The sequence below is a fragment of the Cebidichthys violaceus genome, unplaced genomic scaffold (genome assembly GCF_023349555.1).
Source record: "Cebidichthys violaceus isolate CVI_PGR_0920_01 unplaced genomic scaffold, fCebVio1.0.p SCAF_49, whole genome shotgun sequence".
NCBI classification, from domain to species: Eukaryota; Metazoa; Chordata; class Actinopteri; order Perciformes; family Stichaeidae; genus Cebidichthys; species Cebidichthys violaceus.
In genome coordinates this window covers 319519-336692 of record NW_027176694.1, presented here as the reverse complement: position 1 = coordinate 336692, position 17174 = coordinate 319519, and the positions used below count along the sequence as shown (strand labels likewise).

The window sequence follows — 17174 nt, the reverse complement described above, 5'->3', positions numbered from 1 at the left end:
ACTCGTCGGTTAAGTGGAGAAACTGCCTGCATGTGTGCAACTGATGGTTTAACTAAGTAATTCACCCCCAAATCTGCCAAAAATAAACCAAGACGAGTTGCATTGTAGCAACAGTTAATACACCGATAACTACATTGGTCACATTAAGCTTAAAAGTGTAAACTACAAATACGACGCAATTTCGGAACAGGAAAGAATAAATGGGAGATAATAGAAATTCCCGACCGCCTCTGAAGGCAGCATTACCTCGACTCACACTTCCTTCGTGTAGTCCACAGGAGCAGCCATTTTGATTCAGAACCGCAGAGCTGGAGAGAACCCGTCTGGAAAAGGTGGGGACTACGTTACTCTAAGCACAGCGCTGGTAGAAGTTTCTGTAACACTTTCCCAACAGCATATTATTTAATTTCAATGTTAACGCACATGTTTTCATCCGTGAAGATAACCTAAATGATGCAACTATCTTTTAGCTTTATTTTATTTTTTAGCTTAGCTCACGTTAGCTTGGGCTAGCTTCCTTAGCTCACAATTGCATGACCACAGTCAGCTTACGAGGTTGAGATTTCACTGGCCCAAAGTTTATTTCAGTATCATGCGTCACTAATGACACAGTCCGTTAGCCCATACCACATAACGCTAGTGTTGGCTTCCACCATGAACGGGGGGGGAGGGGGGATGGTTTCCAGCTAACGAGTCGCTAAATACAGCTACCCGGTCAGCTAGATGTAAGGTTAGCACTTTACGTTTATTCGAAGCTAACCATCGCTCTTTTCTGGCCGGTAGAGGAGACCCAAGTGTAACGTTATAGCGCATTAACCGTTGCAGTCCTCGTCGTGTAAAAAGAGATGCTGATGGTGCACATGTAACTCTAGCTGGCCTTGATATTTCAGTGTTAAATCCAGAGGAGAGTGATGTGGGACCAGGGAGGACAGCCCTGGCCGCAGTGGCCTCTGAGCCAGCAGCAGTGGATGCAGTCTTTCCAGCACCAGCAAGATCCAGGTTTGTGAACGCTGTACATGCGCTATGAAAAGCATTTTTCTTCAAAAGAAGTGTTCCCCAGCAGGGCTTCTTTGCACATCTACCCACTGCTCAAACAGACATGATCAATCGGGTTTCACTAGACCTGTAATACCTTCTGCATGGGTGTATTTTTCTGGCTGTGTGCAGGTCAAGTGGACTGGGCTGCCCTGGCACAAGCGTGGATAGCCCAAAAGGAGTCAACGGGGCCAGAGCAGCCAAACATTCAGCCCAATGGCCAGGACATCCCTGGCCTTGAATCAGTTGGACAAGGCAACCACGGCGCCTTCCAGGGCGACCCAGCATTTGGCAGAATGTGGCAGCCAGGTACAATTTTAACCCCTTTGATCGTTGCAAGTTTCACCATTGTCCTTGTTAATTTTTTGGGGGGTTCTGGAAATGGTGCAGAAAAGTCAGTACGTTTAATAGCGGCTTACTATCATTTATTAGACTGAAGATAATTAGTGTGATTTCTGACACGATTTGTGATCTTTCATTTGTTTGCACGTGGATAAACCGCTGGATACCTTTTTGAGTAGATTATTTTGTGTGTTCACATTTATGTTTGCATTACTTTTGGCTTCTGTTTATTAATTATGCTGTCATAAACAGAATGGGGAATGCATGGCCAGCCCCCTCCTCCTCCGCCTCCTCCACCCCCTGACCAGGCCTGGATCCCTCCAGGGTCAGGACCGATGGATGTGGTGAACCCCAGCGAGGACAGCAACAGCCAGGACAGCGTGGAGTTCAACTCTGAAGCCCACCACGGGGTTTACCCCCAGAACAGCCATGGGTATGGGGCACAGCCCGACAGCTACGCCATGGCCCCCATGGCCATGAACCAGTTTGATTATCAGGTATGCAGATGCTACAGTAGAAACTGTTGAAGCGTTCGGGTTTTAGTGTGACTACCAAGTAACTCGAGAAGGAGCAATCCATAGAAACTGTGCCGGGTCCCAGCATCTAGGTGTGTCAGTCATTGCTCTCTTTGATGCGCTGCAGAGGAAAGTGTTGGCTTGTTGAGGATCCAGCATGGTTTGGTTGTATTTAGTAGCTGATTTTTTATTTATTTTTTTCATTTTATTTTTCTAAATCTTTTTTTAAACCAAACAGACATTCTAGCCCAGTCAGGAGTGATGGATGGACAGCTAACTAAATCTGGGGAAAGACAACGGCGACCCGACACTCGGTGGCAGTTAACAGACGACCTTATGTACTTTGAACCGGCTCTAATTTTCAGTTTGTGCCGTCTCTCCACAGCATGGAGCCGCCTCCTCCTTCGCCCCCACGCCCACAAGCTTCCACTCCCCTTACTGGCAGGGTCCTCCACAGAACAGACGGGATACCAGACCGACCGGCTTCAGAGACCGGCCCAGATCCCCTATCCAGCTCCCTGTCAAACAGGAGGCCCCAGCAACGCTAGGTGAGTGTGTTTTCACTCCACTAATAGCCAGCCATCAAATTAAGGATTTTGTTTTAGGGTGACGTTGTTATGCAGTGCTTCATTTGAAAATCTCAATAGAAGCTTTGAATGTTAAAAAAAAATGATATTTGGTACTTCCTTCAGTTAAATACAACGCAGCTTTTTTCTTTTTTTGGAGCGTGCGGTGGGTCATTTGAGTGGAGCGGTTTTGAGCAGGGATATGAGGGCACAGTGAGGAGCAGAAATTCTCTCAGCTCCACTCATGCCCTGCACCGGACATAGGATTTCCCATCCGTTTCCCCAAATTCCCTCATGATTGTTTTACAGGCCGTGTGGAATTTAACCCGCTGTACCCAAGCTGTGCTGTTGCCCTGCATCTTGCCAAGCATCCGATTAGGCTACTTGATATGCTATTAATGAATTGAGTTATTTACTTAGCATATTTCCCAACAGACATTTCGTCCGTTATTTATTTCATCTGCCGGCAGGATAAAAGGAGCAATTTCATGGCATCATCTTGAGCTCTAGGAACTCTGATGGGCTATAGTTCAGTTCTTACTGACATTTTATAATCCAAATGAGTAATTGAAGATGTAACATACAGTGTTCAGATCATGAGCTCATTGTAGCCGGGTTAACACAGATCACAGCTCAGCTCAGGAAACTGTCAGCATGGTAAATGTTAATTTCCAAGTTGCTGTAAACGAGTGTATAAAGACTCAAAATGGGTTAATGCATCTGAACAACATGGCAGTATGTGGATATTTTGACCGTGTATTTCCACCTCAGATGCGGTAAAAAGGCGCACACTACCTGCATGGATCCGAGAGGGCCTTGAAAAGATGGACAGAGAGAAGCAGAAGAAGCTGGAGCGAGAGCGAATGGAGAAGGAGCGTTCAAAAATGGCAAAAGACGACGGCAAAGCGCACGAGGCAGAAGAGGAAGGTGACGGGCCACGTGTGCCCCGCAAGAGTAAATTTGTAAGTAACACATTCCCGGCCTTGACAGTAAAATGGATTACTTTGAAAAACAGTTTAGGCTTCCTGTGTTGCGTTGGTGATGTACATTCAGGGTCGTGAATCGTTTTCTTTGGCACATGCTTGTTGGTTGAATATCAGTCCTTTCCTCCGTATGCATCAGGACAGTGATGATGAGGGGAATGACGACCAAGACGATGAAGAAAAGGTCTCCATCAAGAAAGAATTTCCCGGTCGGAGCCCATCGCCTCCTGCAGAGGACAGTGAGCCTGAAATGACGGAGGAGGAAAAGGAGTTCCAGCTGGTCAGTTTGACCATTCAGATGATCTTTTCTGCATGGAGACGGTTGTAGTTGATCTGACTGGAAATATTGAATATTATGTTTGTGTTCCTCGTCTTTAGATGATCATCACTAAAACACTTCTGACAGAGATCCTTCTCGAGGTCACCAATGAAGAGATCCAGCATGTGGCCAAAGAGACTCACCGCAAAGCCACTCGAGGTCTGCTCTTGATTTTCCCAGATAATGCATCATCTATGCTTGTCACCAAGACGTATTTAAATCTGAAGAGAATCCATCATGTGCATAATAATCTATTTAAATGAAACTCAGTTAAGCCCTATAAACGAGGGTGATTGAGCGACAGACATGGGAATATGTCTGATAAGCATTTTCAACCATTCTCTGCTAATGCATCAGAAGGAGAGGGAGCAGAGCGATGCTTTTCACAAGCAGTATTTGAAAACCTGCTGTTCTGGTACATGGTATTGAAGGTCCTGCTGAAAGACTATGACATGAGTGAATTTAGTCTCGGCATTGAATCTGACCAGCATCCACCTTTAGATACAATGGACTTCCTCCATTGAAGTGACTGTGCATTAGTACAGAGTGGTTCTTTCCCTCCTGTGCGACTCTTTGTCTTGGATTGTGTGACAGAATTGTGTTTGTTAACCTTCTCTCTTTTCTCCAATTTTTTTTTTCTTTTCTCTTGTTACCAATGGCAGCTCTTGTGAATAGTGCTTTATCTGTGACCCCCCCTTTCTCTAGCGACTCTTGCCTATGAGAAAATGGCCGTATGTGTTTTAACATGTTGTTCCTGTTGTTGATGTGAATCAAAGCTCCTGCAAAACAGCTGGCACAGTCAAGTGCACTGGCTTCTCTGACTGGTCTCAGTGAGTATTCCCTTTTCTGTCACCGGGAGGGGAGGGAGGGGGAAGTATTTATATTTCTAGTTATTGGCGGAGTGTTGAAGCTGTTTGCACAAGCCATAACACCCAAATACTCTTCCTGGGTTTAAAGATTCATTTCATTAGAAGTGGAATCTCAGTGATGGATTTGGGTTTAGTCTTGCACTTTGATGATAGAAGCATGCTCTTGAAATCAAAGAATTTCCAGTATTATTTTTTTTTACGGTCTATATGTATGAGTTTGTTTTTAAGGGCGTTATCAGTGTGAAATATCAAGTTATACAGGATTAAGTGCCTTTCATGGGGGACTTTGGGTTGGGATTGAGGGTTTTCAAAAGTGAAACCTGATTGTGAGAACATAATCTCTGTCCTGACCAACACTCAACAACCCGGGGGTTCTGTTGTGGCAGGTGGGCTTGGTGACTATGGTTCAGACGAGAGCGACGACGAGGACGAACGCAGCGTGCGAGGGTCTGAATCCTCCGACACAGACGAGGAAGAGTTGCGCCACCGCATCCGAGAGAAGCAGGACGCCTTCCGTCGCAAAGAGCGGGAGACGCAGCAGCTGCAAGACAAACAAGCACAGGAGGCTCTGCTTGCACGTGGTAAGACACGATGCTCATGTCTCAGTTACATCTGAAGTTCAGTCAACGTATCTGCAAAAGCTCAAAGTGTGACCAGAAGATTAAATTTAGTGCTGACTTGATCTCATCTTGAACGTCACTCAAGATAACAACCATAGTGTGAAAGGTGTGTAGTGTCTCTAGTCTTTACAGCACCTGATGCTTCCTTGTTCATATGTATCTTTGTTGTTTGTTTCTACAGAAGAGATGGCGAAGGAGAGATTGAGCAGAGAAAAGGGGGATTATGATGAGGGCCAGCCAGAGAATCCACACAAACAGGAAGTAAAGGAGAGGGAGGCGGAGCCCTTGGTAGAGAGGCGTAGGTCCCGTAGTGAGAAGGAGGGTAGCGAGAGCAAGCACCCGGGCAGAGGGAAGGAGCGATCAGGGCGAGGCGGCAGCAATTCCCCAACCAACGGTCACAGCAGCAGCTCCCGCTCCACTTCCAGCCACAGTAGCCGCCGTTCTTCCTCCTCCTCGTCTTCTTCTTCCTCAGCGTCTTCCCGCAGTTCATCGCGATCCTCCTCCCCGCGAAGGAAGAGGAGGCGTAGCCGCTCCTCCTCCCACAAGGCTCGTAGGCGCAGCCGCAGCCACAGCTCCCACAGGCATCGCGGCGATCGTAGTGAGAAGGTCAGGGACAGGAGGAGGAGCAGCGCCGAGAGGTCAGGCCGCCACAAGAAAGAACGCAGCGACTCCAGAGAGCGCCGGGGCCGCAGGAGTAGATCCAGATCCAGAGAGCGAGACAGGGCCAGAGCCAGGGCGAGAGACAGCCGCAGTCGCAGCAGAGAGAGAGAAAAGGAGAAGGAAAAGGAAAGGAAAAGGAGCCGGGATGGCCGAGACAGCAGTCGTAGCAACAAACACAAGCAGAAGGCCTCCAGCAAAGACAGGGAGAGGGGGAGGGAAAGGAGTCATAGCCATGAGAAAGACAAGAAAAAGAGGGAGAAAGATAAGGAGAAAGAGTCGGATAAAAAGAAAGAAAAGCCAAAGGCCAAGGAGAAGGAAAAAGATAAAGGAAGCTCTGTAGTGACCGAGGAGAATGGCAAATCGAAGAAAAGGAAAGAGAGTGACTCGTGCACGGACGCTCAGAGTGACAAGCACTCTCGGCAGGATAGCAAAGCCAGCAAGAAGGGCTCCGCCAAAGCTAGCAAGAAGCGCTCAGACTCTGACTCAAGTAGGTCCCCCACCCCGGAAGTTAGCAAGGAAAAGAAATCTAAAAAATCCAAACGTAGTCGTTCAAGGTCGACGGAAAAATATCACAAGTCTGGTAAGAAGGCAAGCCGCAAACACAAGTCTAAGTCGCGATCAAGGTAGTATTCGTTTTTTTCCCTTTTTTTCCTACTGTATGTTTTCATTGTGTGTCTCATTGTGATTTTGCTGGAGTCCTTTTTAATCTGTATATTTGCAATAACTTTAAAAAGGCAATCTGTGACTGAATATTATGAAAATGTACTGTCAACTGCAGTCACTTCTGCTTTACTGTGTACGCTCAAGTCTGATGCAATAAAGGCCTTTCATGCTTCCTGATGGTCTTATCTATCAAATGCAAAATGCCAGTTTTGAATGTCTAACAATAGCCACATGAGTTCTCCACACCCCCCCCCTTTTGTTTTGGTAGAGTCTGTTTAGTAGCACCTTGTTAAAATGTGTGTTCCTGCCCAGAAAGGAAGCCTTCTCTAGAGTCTGCAGAACAAACCTTTTTATGGATATTCTGTACAGTTGTTTTGGTACTCTGGGAGTACAGTGTGTCTGGTGGGAGGGGGGGGTGTTTGTGCATGTTTGTGTTTTTCAGTCTGAGTGGCTAAGTGCGATTGGTGCAGTATTAACGTTAGGTCAACGCCTCTCTTTCAGGTCAACATCCCCCTCCCGTCGTAGCAGACGCTGAGGAGCACAGTTAACTTCCTGATCTGTGCACTTTGCCATTTTAAATTCCATGAGTTGAACAGGCTTGTCTCATTATAGAGGCAGTTGTGTAGGTGAACCCCCTCTTACATCTCTCATCTTTGTAAATATGTTGTTGTTTTTAAAAGTGTGACTGAAGAACAAGACTTTTTCAATGGTAGGAGTTTTCACTTGTATCATTATGCAAAGATTAATAAGCCTCAGTGGACACTAAAAAGAAATGACTCAAGTTGTATCATTTTAAACCGTAAAACAATTAACTTTTTTTTTTCCTCCAAAAATTATTGTAAGATGTCAATAAAACTGTTTGTTCATTGTCTTGCCTCACTGTCTCTTTTTGTTAATGCCACATACAATAATAAGCCTCTTTGACACCAGGAGGATTCATAAAGTTACAATAGTACGTCAACACAACATCACGGGACAGTCGCTATGGCTCCCTGTGGGTTTATACTGGCTCATATTTAAGCTGGCTGACTACATACATGTATATGAATGAAATGCTTGATTTATTTTTTTTCTGTTAAAAAGTACCGCAATGCAGATATGGCCTTAAAGCAGTTTGAAACAGTATAATTCCTCATGAGAAGATGAGACGTATTTCTAAAAAGATGCTGTCATTTAACAAACCTGAAAACCTCTGTTTACATTACAGCATAAATACTTCAAGCTTATTCTGAAAGCTGGCTAAGCATCAGTGTTTGTAACGTTCATGACATAAACCGTGAAATAGGCACGAATATATTACACGAGCAAGTAAATTGCTTTATACAATATTTCCTACAGTGTTCAAAGGCTTGTTTCCCTGTCGGGAAGGGCAACTTTTACGTGTCAGACCGGTAGGAACCAAAGTGTAGGTTGTTTCTGCCCGAGCAGAAAACACGTGCGCACTGTTGGTCAAACAGTCAAGAGCAAAATTGTCAGTAGCTAGCTGGCAGACCGTCAGGGCACCATGTACGCGAATAAGTTGAACCGCCTCATGCTGGGGCTGTGCAGCCGTCAGACGACCGCGGCGGGACGGAGCGCGTTTAGCTGGACTGCGGTGTGTAAACAGCGGACACTGTGGCTGCAGGAGCGCGCCTGTCTGAAGACCCGTCGACACGTCGTGACATGTCACACCAGGTACACAGGCCACACCAGTGGTCAGTGGGGCCACTCGGTTCACGGTAACTTCTGTACGACTTCTTGCATCTGTATTAAGGGAGGGGGACGTGTGCAACATTTTTATCTCCTTAAAAATCTTTCTGAATGGGACTAACTGTAACCCCAAAATGTCTTCAAGCTGCCGAATCAAAGAAAGGTCGAACACCTTTTCAATTTGAACCATTCGACATATTATATTCGACATTTATTCGCATTTGCCTAAAACGCAGTGACGCTCTTAAGATCTTGTTAGAGGCTTGGATATTTACCAAGTATAAGAAAGACTTTGAACTAGGACTGCAACCAGTCAAACATTTCCCTCCTCATCGATTAACCTGTTAATTAATGTTTCCATTATACAGTTGCACTCAAAGTTATGCAACCCCCATTTGCAAATTAGGTTTATTGGCAACATGTACAAACTGAAACAAGGACAATTTAAATAGCTAACTAATGTTACAAGTGGTTTCTCCAGATTTAACACAAAATGCCACTTTCAATGACTACTGCAGTGTAGTCAACAGCATTCCTGAGGAATCTTAGCCCATTCCTCATGGGCAATGGCCTCCAGCTCATGTATCATAAGAGCACACGTTTGCAAATCAGGCGTTAGAGAAGAGATCATTGCCTTGCACAAACAAGGAAAAAGGACACAAAAAGACAGCAAAGGCACTGAATGTTCCTAGAGATACCGTTGGAAGCGTAGTTCACACTGTGACTGCAAAAGACCCGCAGCAGGACTTGGTGGCAGGAGGCACTGAGGTTTCAGTTTCCACAGTGAGGCGCAGACTAAACGCTGAAGGTCTCCGTGCCAGAACCCCGAGACGGACATCACTACTGACCCACAAGCACAATGGAAACAAGACAGTGATCCCAAGCATACCCCAAAAGTCCACCGGGGCTTGGTTCCAGAAAAAGTCCTGGAAGATTCTAGAGCGGCCGTCACAAGTCACCTGACTTGAACCCCGCAGAAAAATCTCTGGTGGGATGTGAAGAAGGCGGTCGCAGCACGCAAACCCGAGAATATTAGAGCGCTGGAGACCACTGCTCATGAGGAATGGGCTGAGATTCCTCAGGAACGCTGTCAGAACCATGCGTCTGGCTATGCGTCACGTCATAACAGCAAAAGAGTGCTCTACTAAAGTACTAAAGATGCTCGTCATGAAGGGGTTGAATAACTGAGACTGCAGTAGTCATTGAAAGTGCCATTTTGTGTTGAAACCACTTGTAGTGATAGTATTGTTGTTCATTGAAAACAGCTGAAAGTTTGTAAATTTTGCCAATAAACCTAATTTGCAAATGGGGGTTGAATAATTTTGAGGGCAACTGTAAATGTCAGCTGCAAAAATAGATATATATCTATTTTTGTAATCCTTTTTTCTTTTCTTTTTTTTTTTTTACCATGCACAGTGCTCGGTCAGCCTCCCAAACCACAGTGGACCCCGATGAGGTGAGGAGGTTCCAGTCACTGGCCGGCAAGTGGTGGGATGAACAAGGAGAGTTTGCAGCTCTACATGCGTTGAATGACCTGAGGGTGCCTTTCGTACGGTGCGTGTTTGCCCATGATATGCTTCTCAATAGTCGCATTTTTTTTTTTTGTTAAATGCCAAGATGTCGCGTCCGAGTCTCTGTCGACGCCGGATTGATCGGCAGAGGCGTCGAGCAACTGTGGCAAAACATGACCTGGAGGAGATCCAGCCTTGTGGTATTTGAGAGCAAAAAAAAAAAAAAAAAAAAAAAAAACCCATCAGGGCTACATAGAAGCAGCATGGATTGAAAGTGACAGGATTCCTCCACACATCAGCACATTTCAACAAATAGCATTTCAACTGTTTTAGGGGGCCGGCTGCGTCTGTTTTGATTGATAAGATCTGCTGTAGGGGGCCCCCCCCACAAGATAATCATTACATTACCCATCCAGCCACGAGCCCCTCGCTGCCCCCCCCCCCCCCGGTGGTGATGTGTGTGTGTGTGGTGACAGTGTGACAGACCCAGTGCACGTCTGAGTGTGGCTGATTTGTCCGCCCTCAGGGTGAGTCTAAATGAGGCGCAGCAGCTACTGTTGCTGCGGCACCTTTTAGCTTCAGACGGTCCTACTAAGATGCAGCCGATCCTGACTTTTATAAACTTTTGGTTTTAATCATTGGATACTGTGAATACAGATAATCAAGTCATCAGCAAACCTTAAATATTTAAATTGCTTATATATTTAATCGTCTAAATCTACAGTAAAATTAAAAAAAAAAAAAATGACTGTAATGTTTTTTCTTCTTTGAAGAAATTAGCAATTTTGTTGCACTGCTTCTCTCCTGGTTAATGTCAAAACAAGCAAAAAATGTCATTCAAACACACGTTTAGCAATAACCCTTTAGCGTTTTGCACTTTGTATTAAAGGGCTTCATTCTCTGTTCAAAGCAAGTCAGTTCGGCTTTTATTCCATAATATTTTTGCACATTGAAACTCTGTTGTGACAACTTACCACCATACTTTAATATATTAAAATACTATAATATTTTTTTTGTTCTCCATTTGAAATCTGGCATCGATTTTGATACGACTTCAAATGAAAGGGATTGTCGAGGGAAAAAAAAGTAACAAAGGTCTTCATTTTGAACGGCGCTTAAAACAGTAATTTGATGAGTCGGATGTTTTTTTGTATCTCCAGAATAACGGCTCTTATAATGGCTCATCAGGTGGAGGTGGCTTCACGCTCCTCTCCAGACTGAGGCTAAGCAGCTTTTCGTCGGCGGCCCTCTGTGCTCCGGTGATGTTGGGAGCTAGTTAGGTGGATTATCTGCCAACGCCTAATCCTCTCTCCCTCACCGTTTGCACGGATGCTCTAGTGCCCCAGCAGAGCTTTAACGAGGACGATGCATACCCAGATCTCGGCCTGCTCTGCACATGTACAGCGCCTGAGGCGGACACTCGTCAGACAGTGTGTGAGGGAGGAAGGGAAGGTAGGGAGGGAGGAAGGGAGGCAGGAGCGATGAGAGGGGATGAGTTCGTAGCCAGAGGATATTTTCGGTCGTTAGCTGGCAGACACTGTGGCTCACGGTGAGATGGAGATGGTTGTGACAGTGGAGGGTGTAAGTGTGCTCCAACCTCCCATCCACCTCCTTATGCTGAGCAGCGGAACGTCGACTGTGGGTGTTTTAAGAGCGCTCGCATCCGTCTGGTTGGCCGACTGCAGAAAGGGCGCTTTGTTTTCAGAAATAAGACATAGAGACTGTTTTTCTTGTCCTTTTGACGCAATGCTAATGTTTACAAAAATGTAAATAATGTAATTCATATGTATGTTAATGCAACTAGTGTATGTTAACTCGTTCATTTCTTCTTGATATGCAACTTGGCAATATCTGTGCTCTCTGTCGTGTAAAATCCTGATCCGGCGATACCTTTTATTTTGAAATTGAACCCACTTCTCATGTACCTGTCCAGGGACAACCTGCTGAATGTGCACAGAACCCCTCGTCCCGGGAAGCCGCTCGGAGGGCTCCGAATCCTGGATGTGGGCTGCGGAGGAGGCCTGCTCACAGAGGTAAACGTGCGTTTAGTGAGAATAGCTGCAGAGCCAGCGCGAACAAAGACATGCCGCCGCCGAGCCTCTTAGCCCGCCGTACGTCCCCGTTTCCATCGCTAATGGTTTTAATTGCTGCCTTTTTCTCGCTGCTACAAAGAGAAACCAGAACGCTTCCAATGCCGACGTCGTTCTGCATCCATGCGTTCGTGTGAAACCTGTTTACGGAGATCAAGTCTTTTCGTTTCAGATAGCGGTCAAGATTGTGCTTTCAGCGTTTCCACATTACAGAGCCAGTCCTTTCACATGAATACCAGTGGCCAAAGAACATTTAAACGTCAGCTTAGTTCTCCCTCTCTTTTGATCTGACTGGTCTCAGTGTGGTGGAGCGGACAGTCGGTCATTTACAGTTGTTTATCCGTTTGTTAGTGTCGATAGCCGGGACAGGGACATGTCCGTCTCTGCCTTTTTATCTGAACTGAGGACCTACCAGCTGTGTGGCGTGATCTGAGAAGACAAAATCAGGTCCTGCGCTTCTACGGCTCTGTCACACAGGCTGTCATGTTCACACACACACACACACACACACACACACACACACACACACACACACACACACACACACACACACACACACACACACACACACACACACACACACACACTCTCTCATAAAAAGAAAACACAACGTGTCTGTTAGGATTGCAGCTGCTGTTGTGTCTCTGGGGGTCTTGTCACTACAGCTCTTCCCATCAGAAGGGATGAGCTGTGGGAGGATAGAGATCGGCCCCTGGGCAAGTGCAGCTCACCACACGGGCCCGTTGTTTCACGTTTGTCCACAAGAGGGCGATGTAGTTCACATCCGAACGCGTCTGACGCTCATCTCCTGGTCTAAAAATCGCTGTTATGTTCTTTTGTAAACACACATTTTCTCTAAACAGTGTTGACACCACATCTTTTACATTCCATGAATTGTTTTCTTACTCAAACTCCCACCAAAACTATAACACAACACATAATTACTATTAATAAGACTACATCTGTTACAAAAAAAAATGTAAAATGGTGTGAGAACGTATTATTAAAACCAATTTTTTTTAATTGTAAGCACCTCCATTAATTCTAGCTTACATGAAGTCCAGTTAATGTAATGACTCATAATAAATGATGACGGTGCTTAATTCAACCGTATGTTTAATTGTGTGTTTTAACAGTTTTACAGTCCGTAGTTGAATTGGCAGAGTGACAAGTATCAACATCCTCTACATCGCAGACGGTAACATGGCTTATGGGAACTGTAGTCTGAGGAACAGCTGCAGTCCCCAGTGTTCCTAAAGAATTGACATACAGTAGATTCCACTTTTGACTTTTCTCTGTCTCCTCTCTCCTTCACAAGCCCCTCGGTCGCCTGGGGGCTAACGTGTTGGGTATAGATCCGGTCGGCAACAGCATCGGTACGGCCCAGCTGCATTCGGCCATCGACCCGGACCTTCGTAACCGGGTCTGCTACCGGGCCAGCACTCTGGAGGAGCTCTCAGCGGAGCTGGGGGGAGAGGGGGAGGAGCAGGGGGCGGACCCTTTCGACGCTATCGTGGCCTCCGAGGTGGTGGAACATCTGGCCGACCTGGAAACATTCGCCTCCTGCTGCAACCACGTGCTGAAGGTGTGTCCCGGGATTGTGTGTGTGTGTGTGTGTGTGTGTGTGTGTGTGTGTGTGTGTGTGTGTGTGTTTTCCTCCAGCTGTTGGCTCACGTCTGATACTTCTGCACCGACACAGTCTGTGTCTGTGTGCTCATCTGAGCGTACGCCAACGTGCAGATGGTGATTTTTTTTTTGTCCCGTTTTGTTTTGTTTGCATCTGTTGTGTTTCACTGGGAATAGGTTAGCATGTGTTTTTATGTGCGCGCTGCATCGGACCTAGACGAGCTTTAGTGAAAGCTGTACATCAATACTGAGACCAGATGACTGTAATCTCCCAGATCAGAGGGCCAGAGGGCTGGAGAGAGAGAGGAGAAAAAAAAAAAAAAAAAAAGACAGCCTAATCTTCACTTAATGCCGCTGCATTTGGTTTCGGCACGAATGGACTAGTGTGGCAAAGAGTTCGGCACATATCCGGAGCATTTCCAAGGAATCTTGCACTATTTCAATATAAAAATGATCACTTCTAAAGGTGAACTTATCCGGAAGGTAAAATACAATTTTTAAAAAGCAATGCTCGGTCTTATGTGCCGGTTGAATTGTACTGTAACCATGTGCTACATTCAGCAGCGCACTCTTCTATCACGTGTGCAGACTATGTGCCAGCAGCCCGTTAAACAGGACTTCTTCCGCATGCACATTGCGTTCTCCCATCACATGTGCAGCCCACACTACTGTCTAAGCCTTGATGATGTTTCGGTTAAACCAGCAGATAGTGGCCTAAGGTAAAGTACACGGTTTACGACGCCTTAACACCTTCCGCTAGTTCTGACAGCTATCTGATTGAGCGTTAAGGGAATTTAATGAATGTGTTTCCATTCATTCTTCATTTCAAATCAGTTCTTTTCTAAATGAGTTGTTCACTTTAAACCCTAAGTTTGAACATTGACCACGTTGTCAGTTACTAAGTACTTTCCCCGTTTAATTAACTTGCTCCCTAGCTAGTTCACCACATGGCCCACTTCACATTGGCTGTATGTATTTGACAAATGAATGGATTTATTTGGCAACTTCATTTATTATGTCTGCTTATAGTTAAATGTGTGTTTCTATCTCCACATTGGTAAATACAGCCTGAGCAAATAACTCCTATATTTCCTTTTTATTCCTGTTGTTATCTCCCATAAAAAGTTTCCACCTTTTTTAATATTCCAGATGTTTTGCAACCCTAGACTGGACTTTCTCTCTTTCTCTGGCGCAAATCCCTCACTTCTGCTCTTTTATTAAAAAAAACAGCTTTAAACTCTATCTTGCTTCAGGGCACCGATGCCGGGATGCGTTAGCATGAATTCCTGTGTTTGGATTCATTCGACTGCACTCTCCCGCTTTTATTTCCTTTCTCTCCCACTCTCTCTCCCTGTCCCCTCACCTCCCTCCTCTCCTCCCTCCTCTCCTCCCTCCTGTTGAAATTGTTAATCTTGACCTCGGTTGAACTTTGAGGTTTGGCACCGCTCCTCTCTGGTCTCTCACACTGTCCATCTAATCCATTCTATAAATACTCTTATGATTCAGGGAGCAGCAGCACCTCACCTTGTGTGCAAAGCACCTGTAAGGATGTGATGTCATTGTAAATTATATTCGGAAGCATTATCACCAGTAAAAGCTGTGAATCTTTAATATGTTATGAATTCAAGCGGTTCCTTTTCCTTTTGTGCAGCCAGGCGGCTCTCTCTTCATCACTACTCTTAATAAAACCAACCTGTCGTACATACTGGGTATTGTTGTAGCCGAGCAGCTGCTGCGCATCGTTCCCAGCGGGACGCACGACTGGGAAAAGTTCATCAGCCCTGTAGACCTGGAGCGCCTCCTGGAGTCCAGTAAGTCCCTCCAATTTCCATTTTTGGGGAAAAGAGCACAAGCAGAATGAAGTGTGTTTTTTTTCTTCTTCTGTAAACGACAAACGACAGATGTTGTAGGTCACGCCCTCTTTCATCTCGTCAACGTCTCTCAGATGGTTTCTCGGTGCAGTCCGTCCAAGGGATGCTGTACAACCCCGCATCAGGGGCCTGGAGCTGGACAAACAGCACCGCCATCAACTACGCCCTCCACGCTGTCAAGGTGAGAGACGAGCCCCACGCGGACCGGGCCGAGGACGGAGGCTCCCGCCCAGAGGACCACGCCGGAGCCGCGCACAGCTGAGCCACACGACTGAGGACCGAGTCAGGAAATAGAATTCAAAAAAATAACATTCAGATGTGAAATGAGACTGAGGTCGTTAAAGGAGAGGGACGAACGGCCTTGAGATAAAATTAGAGAAACCAAAGTCACGCTTTTGGTTTTCTATCAGCCTTCTCTGTGAAGTGATGCAAGCAGTTAATTAAAGGAATGTTTAGTGTTTGAGCTTGTGTAACTTCAGAGTTCATCATTTTCAGTATTTCTGCACTGAATCCGCTTTTTATTTTAAGATTAATTATTTTTGTGATCTACCATATCCCCTATTAAAATGGTCCTTTCAAAAAGTTGCATTACTGAGGAGGGATTAATATCTCGTGTTGGTTATGCTCAAGCCCGTAGAAGATGTGTCCACACATGGGGGGGCAGGGCAGGGCAGCAGGCAGTCTCCTCCTCTGGGATTGTAATGTGTGGAAGCATTACATAATACAAATCAAGCCTGTGGCAGAGAATAAGGCACGCATGATGTTCTTAAAGAGACCAGTGACCGGCTGTAAGTGCTTGCAGAGATATTTCTCTCTGATGCAGCAGCTAACAAAACAGAGTCTGAACCGCATGATGGCTTTCAGGGGTCCAAGAAAACCAACCAAGAAATACTACTTTATGTTATTTAAATTTGTATCAGACTAATAATGAAAACCACTGTATTGATAATGAAGGAGAACTGGAGACTCCCACATATTTAGCTGGGCTACAGCGGTGCCTGCGGAGGACTACTCTTCCCACAGAAGTTCAGCTGACTACAATAACAAACAATCCTGATTTAACGCGCGCTCCCTAAAGCCGCGGGAGTGCGCGCCTAACTTCGCAGTAGCCAATGGCTGCAGCGAGGACTTTTTAAAGTCCATCACCGGGCTTCGGATTAAAATGCACGTCGTCAGTACGTCCTTGTTCTGCTGAAACACCTGCTGCTCTTATCGAGCCGGGCAGGTTTGTCACCCGTTGACCGGAAGGAGACGGGAATTTGACTGGTATCACAACGACTTCACGAAATCGTCTTTTGTGGAAGCCGTTCGATCCGCAACCACCTCTCGGCATGCTCCACGAACAGGTTCAAAGAGCAGCCGGTGGAGTTCTCCGTCAAGATGAATGTCTTCTTACACTTCCGAGGTTGTTCCAGAGTGAGTAGACTTTCCATTCCGCCTGTACGCATCCGTTATTTTTTTTGTTTTTTACATGTTTACATTAACTTCTTGCTCATAATGTGTTTGTAAATAAACCCGCTTTTTATTGAAGCATATACAGTATACTGCAATAAGATTAGAATACTTGCGAATGCGACTATACACTCTATTTATAGCCCATGTGAAGTGAGTTTTGTGAATTTTAATCCTAAACAAATAAACTCCACAAGCTACAGCAGATATCCTGTAGGCGAAGAATATATCAGTGGACTTTCGAGAAGGCTGCAGCCAGTTCGTTACATTTCTTACATAAGTATCCTACGGGCACTTAGTCAGTCAGTGTTGTCATTGTGTTCTTCACGCTGAGCCGCTGGTTTCACTGGGATGCGGAGGCTC

The 17174-nt window shown here is 45.7% G+C and overlaps 2 protein-coding genes across 4 annotated transcripts; both read left to right on the top strand.

Moving 5' to 3' along the window:
• Nucleotides 1-269: 269 nt before the first annotated feature.
• Nucleotides 270-7441, top strand: pnisr (PNN-interacting serine/arginine-rich protein). Of its 2 annotated transcripts, XM_068730091.1 has the most exons (12): nt 270-332; nt 891-999; nt 1168-1344; nt 1630-1874; nt 2278-2440; nt 3230-3420; nt 3581-3721; nt 3820-3919; nt 4537-4590; nt 5016-5210; nt 5431-6532; nt 7074-7441. In XM_068730091.1, the coding sequence occupies exons 2-12, from the start codon at nt 912-914 to the stop codon at nt 7105-7107; spliced, it is 2490 nt and encodes an 829-aa protein (XP_068586192.1). In that variant the 5' UTR covers nt 270-332; nt 891-911; the 3' UTR covers nt 7108-7441. The 2 variants fall into 2 exon arrangements, with proteins under 2 accessions (XP_068586192.1, XP_068586193.1); XM_068730092.1 differs by lacking the exons at nt 3581-3721; nt 3820-3919; nt 4537-4590; ... (1 more) ...; nt 5431-6532; nt 7074-7441 and having other exon boundaries at nt 1630-1810; nt 3230-3318.
• A 581-nt stretch (nt 7442-8022) lies between these two features.
• On the top strand, nt 8023-15947 carry coq3 (coenzyme Q3 methyltransferase). Of its 2 annotated transcripts, none has more exons than XM_068730072.1 (6): nt 8023-8246; nt 9678-9815; nt 11706-11805; nt 13181-13447; nt 15140-15299; nt 15434-15947. In XM_068730072.1, the coding sequence occupies exons 1-6, from the start codon at nt 8077-8079 to the stop codon at nt 15619-15621; spliced, it is 1023 nt and encodes a 340-aa protein (XP_068586173.1). In that variant the 5' UTR covers nt 8023-8076; the 3' UTR covers nt 15622-15947. The 2 variants fall into 2 exon arrangements, with proteins under 2 accessions (XP_068586173.1, XP_068586174.1); XM_068730073.1 differs by having other exon boundaries at nt 8141-8290.
• The last annotated feature ends 1227 nt before the right edge of the window (nt 15948-17174 follow it).

Excerpts from the sequence above, each read along its gene's own strand:
- pnisr (XM_068730091.1), top strand. The coding sequence starts at position 912 with ATGTGGGACCAGGGAGGACAGCCCTGGCCGCAGTGGCCTCTGAGCCAG. Across the intron at positions 3,920-4,536 it reads TCACCGCAAAGCCACTCGAG|CTCCTGCAAAACAGCTGGCA; the intron begins GTCTGCTCTTGA and ends TGTGAATCAAAG. Across the intron at positions 6,533-7,073 it reads AAGTCTAAGTCGCGATCAAG|GTCAACATCCCCCTCCCGTC; the intron begins GTAGTATTCGTT and ends CCTCTCTTTCAG.
- coq3 (XM_068730072.1), top strand. The coding sequence starts at position 8,077 with ATGTACGCGAATAAGTTGAACCGCCTCATGCTGGGGCTGTGCAGCCGT. Across the intron at positions 9,816-11,705 it reads CTGAGGGTGCCTTTCGTACG|GGACAACCTGCTGAATGTGC; the intron begins GTGCGTGTTTGC and ends GTACCTGTCCAG. Across the intron at positions 13,448-15,139 it reads GCTGCAACCACGTGCTGAAG|CCAGGCGGCTCTCTCTTCAT; the intron begins GTGTGTCCCGGG and ends CCTTTTGTGCAG.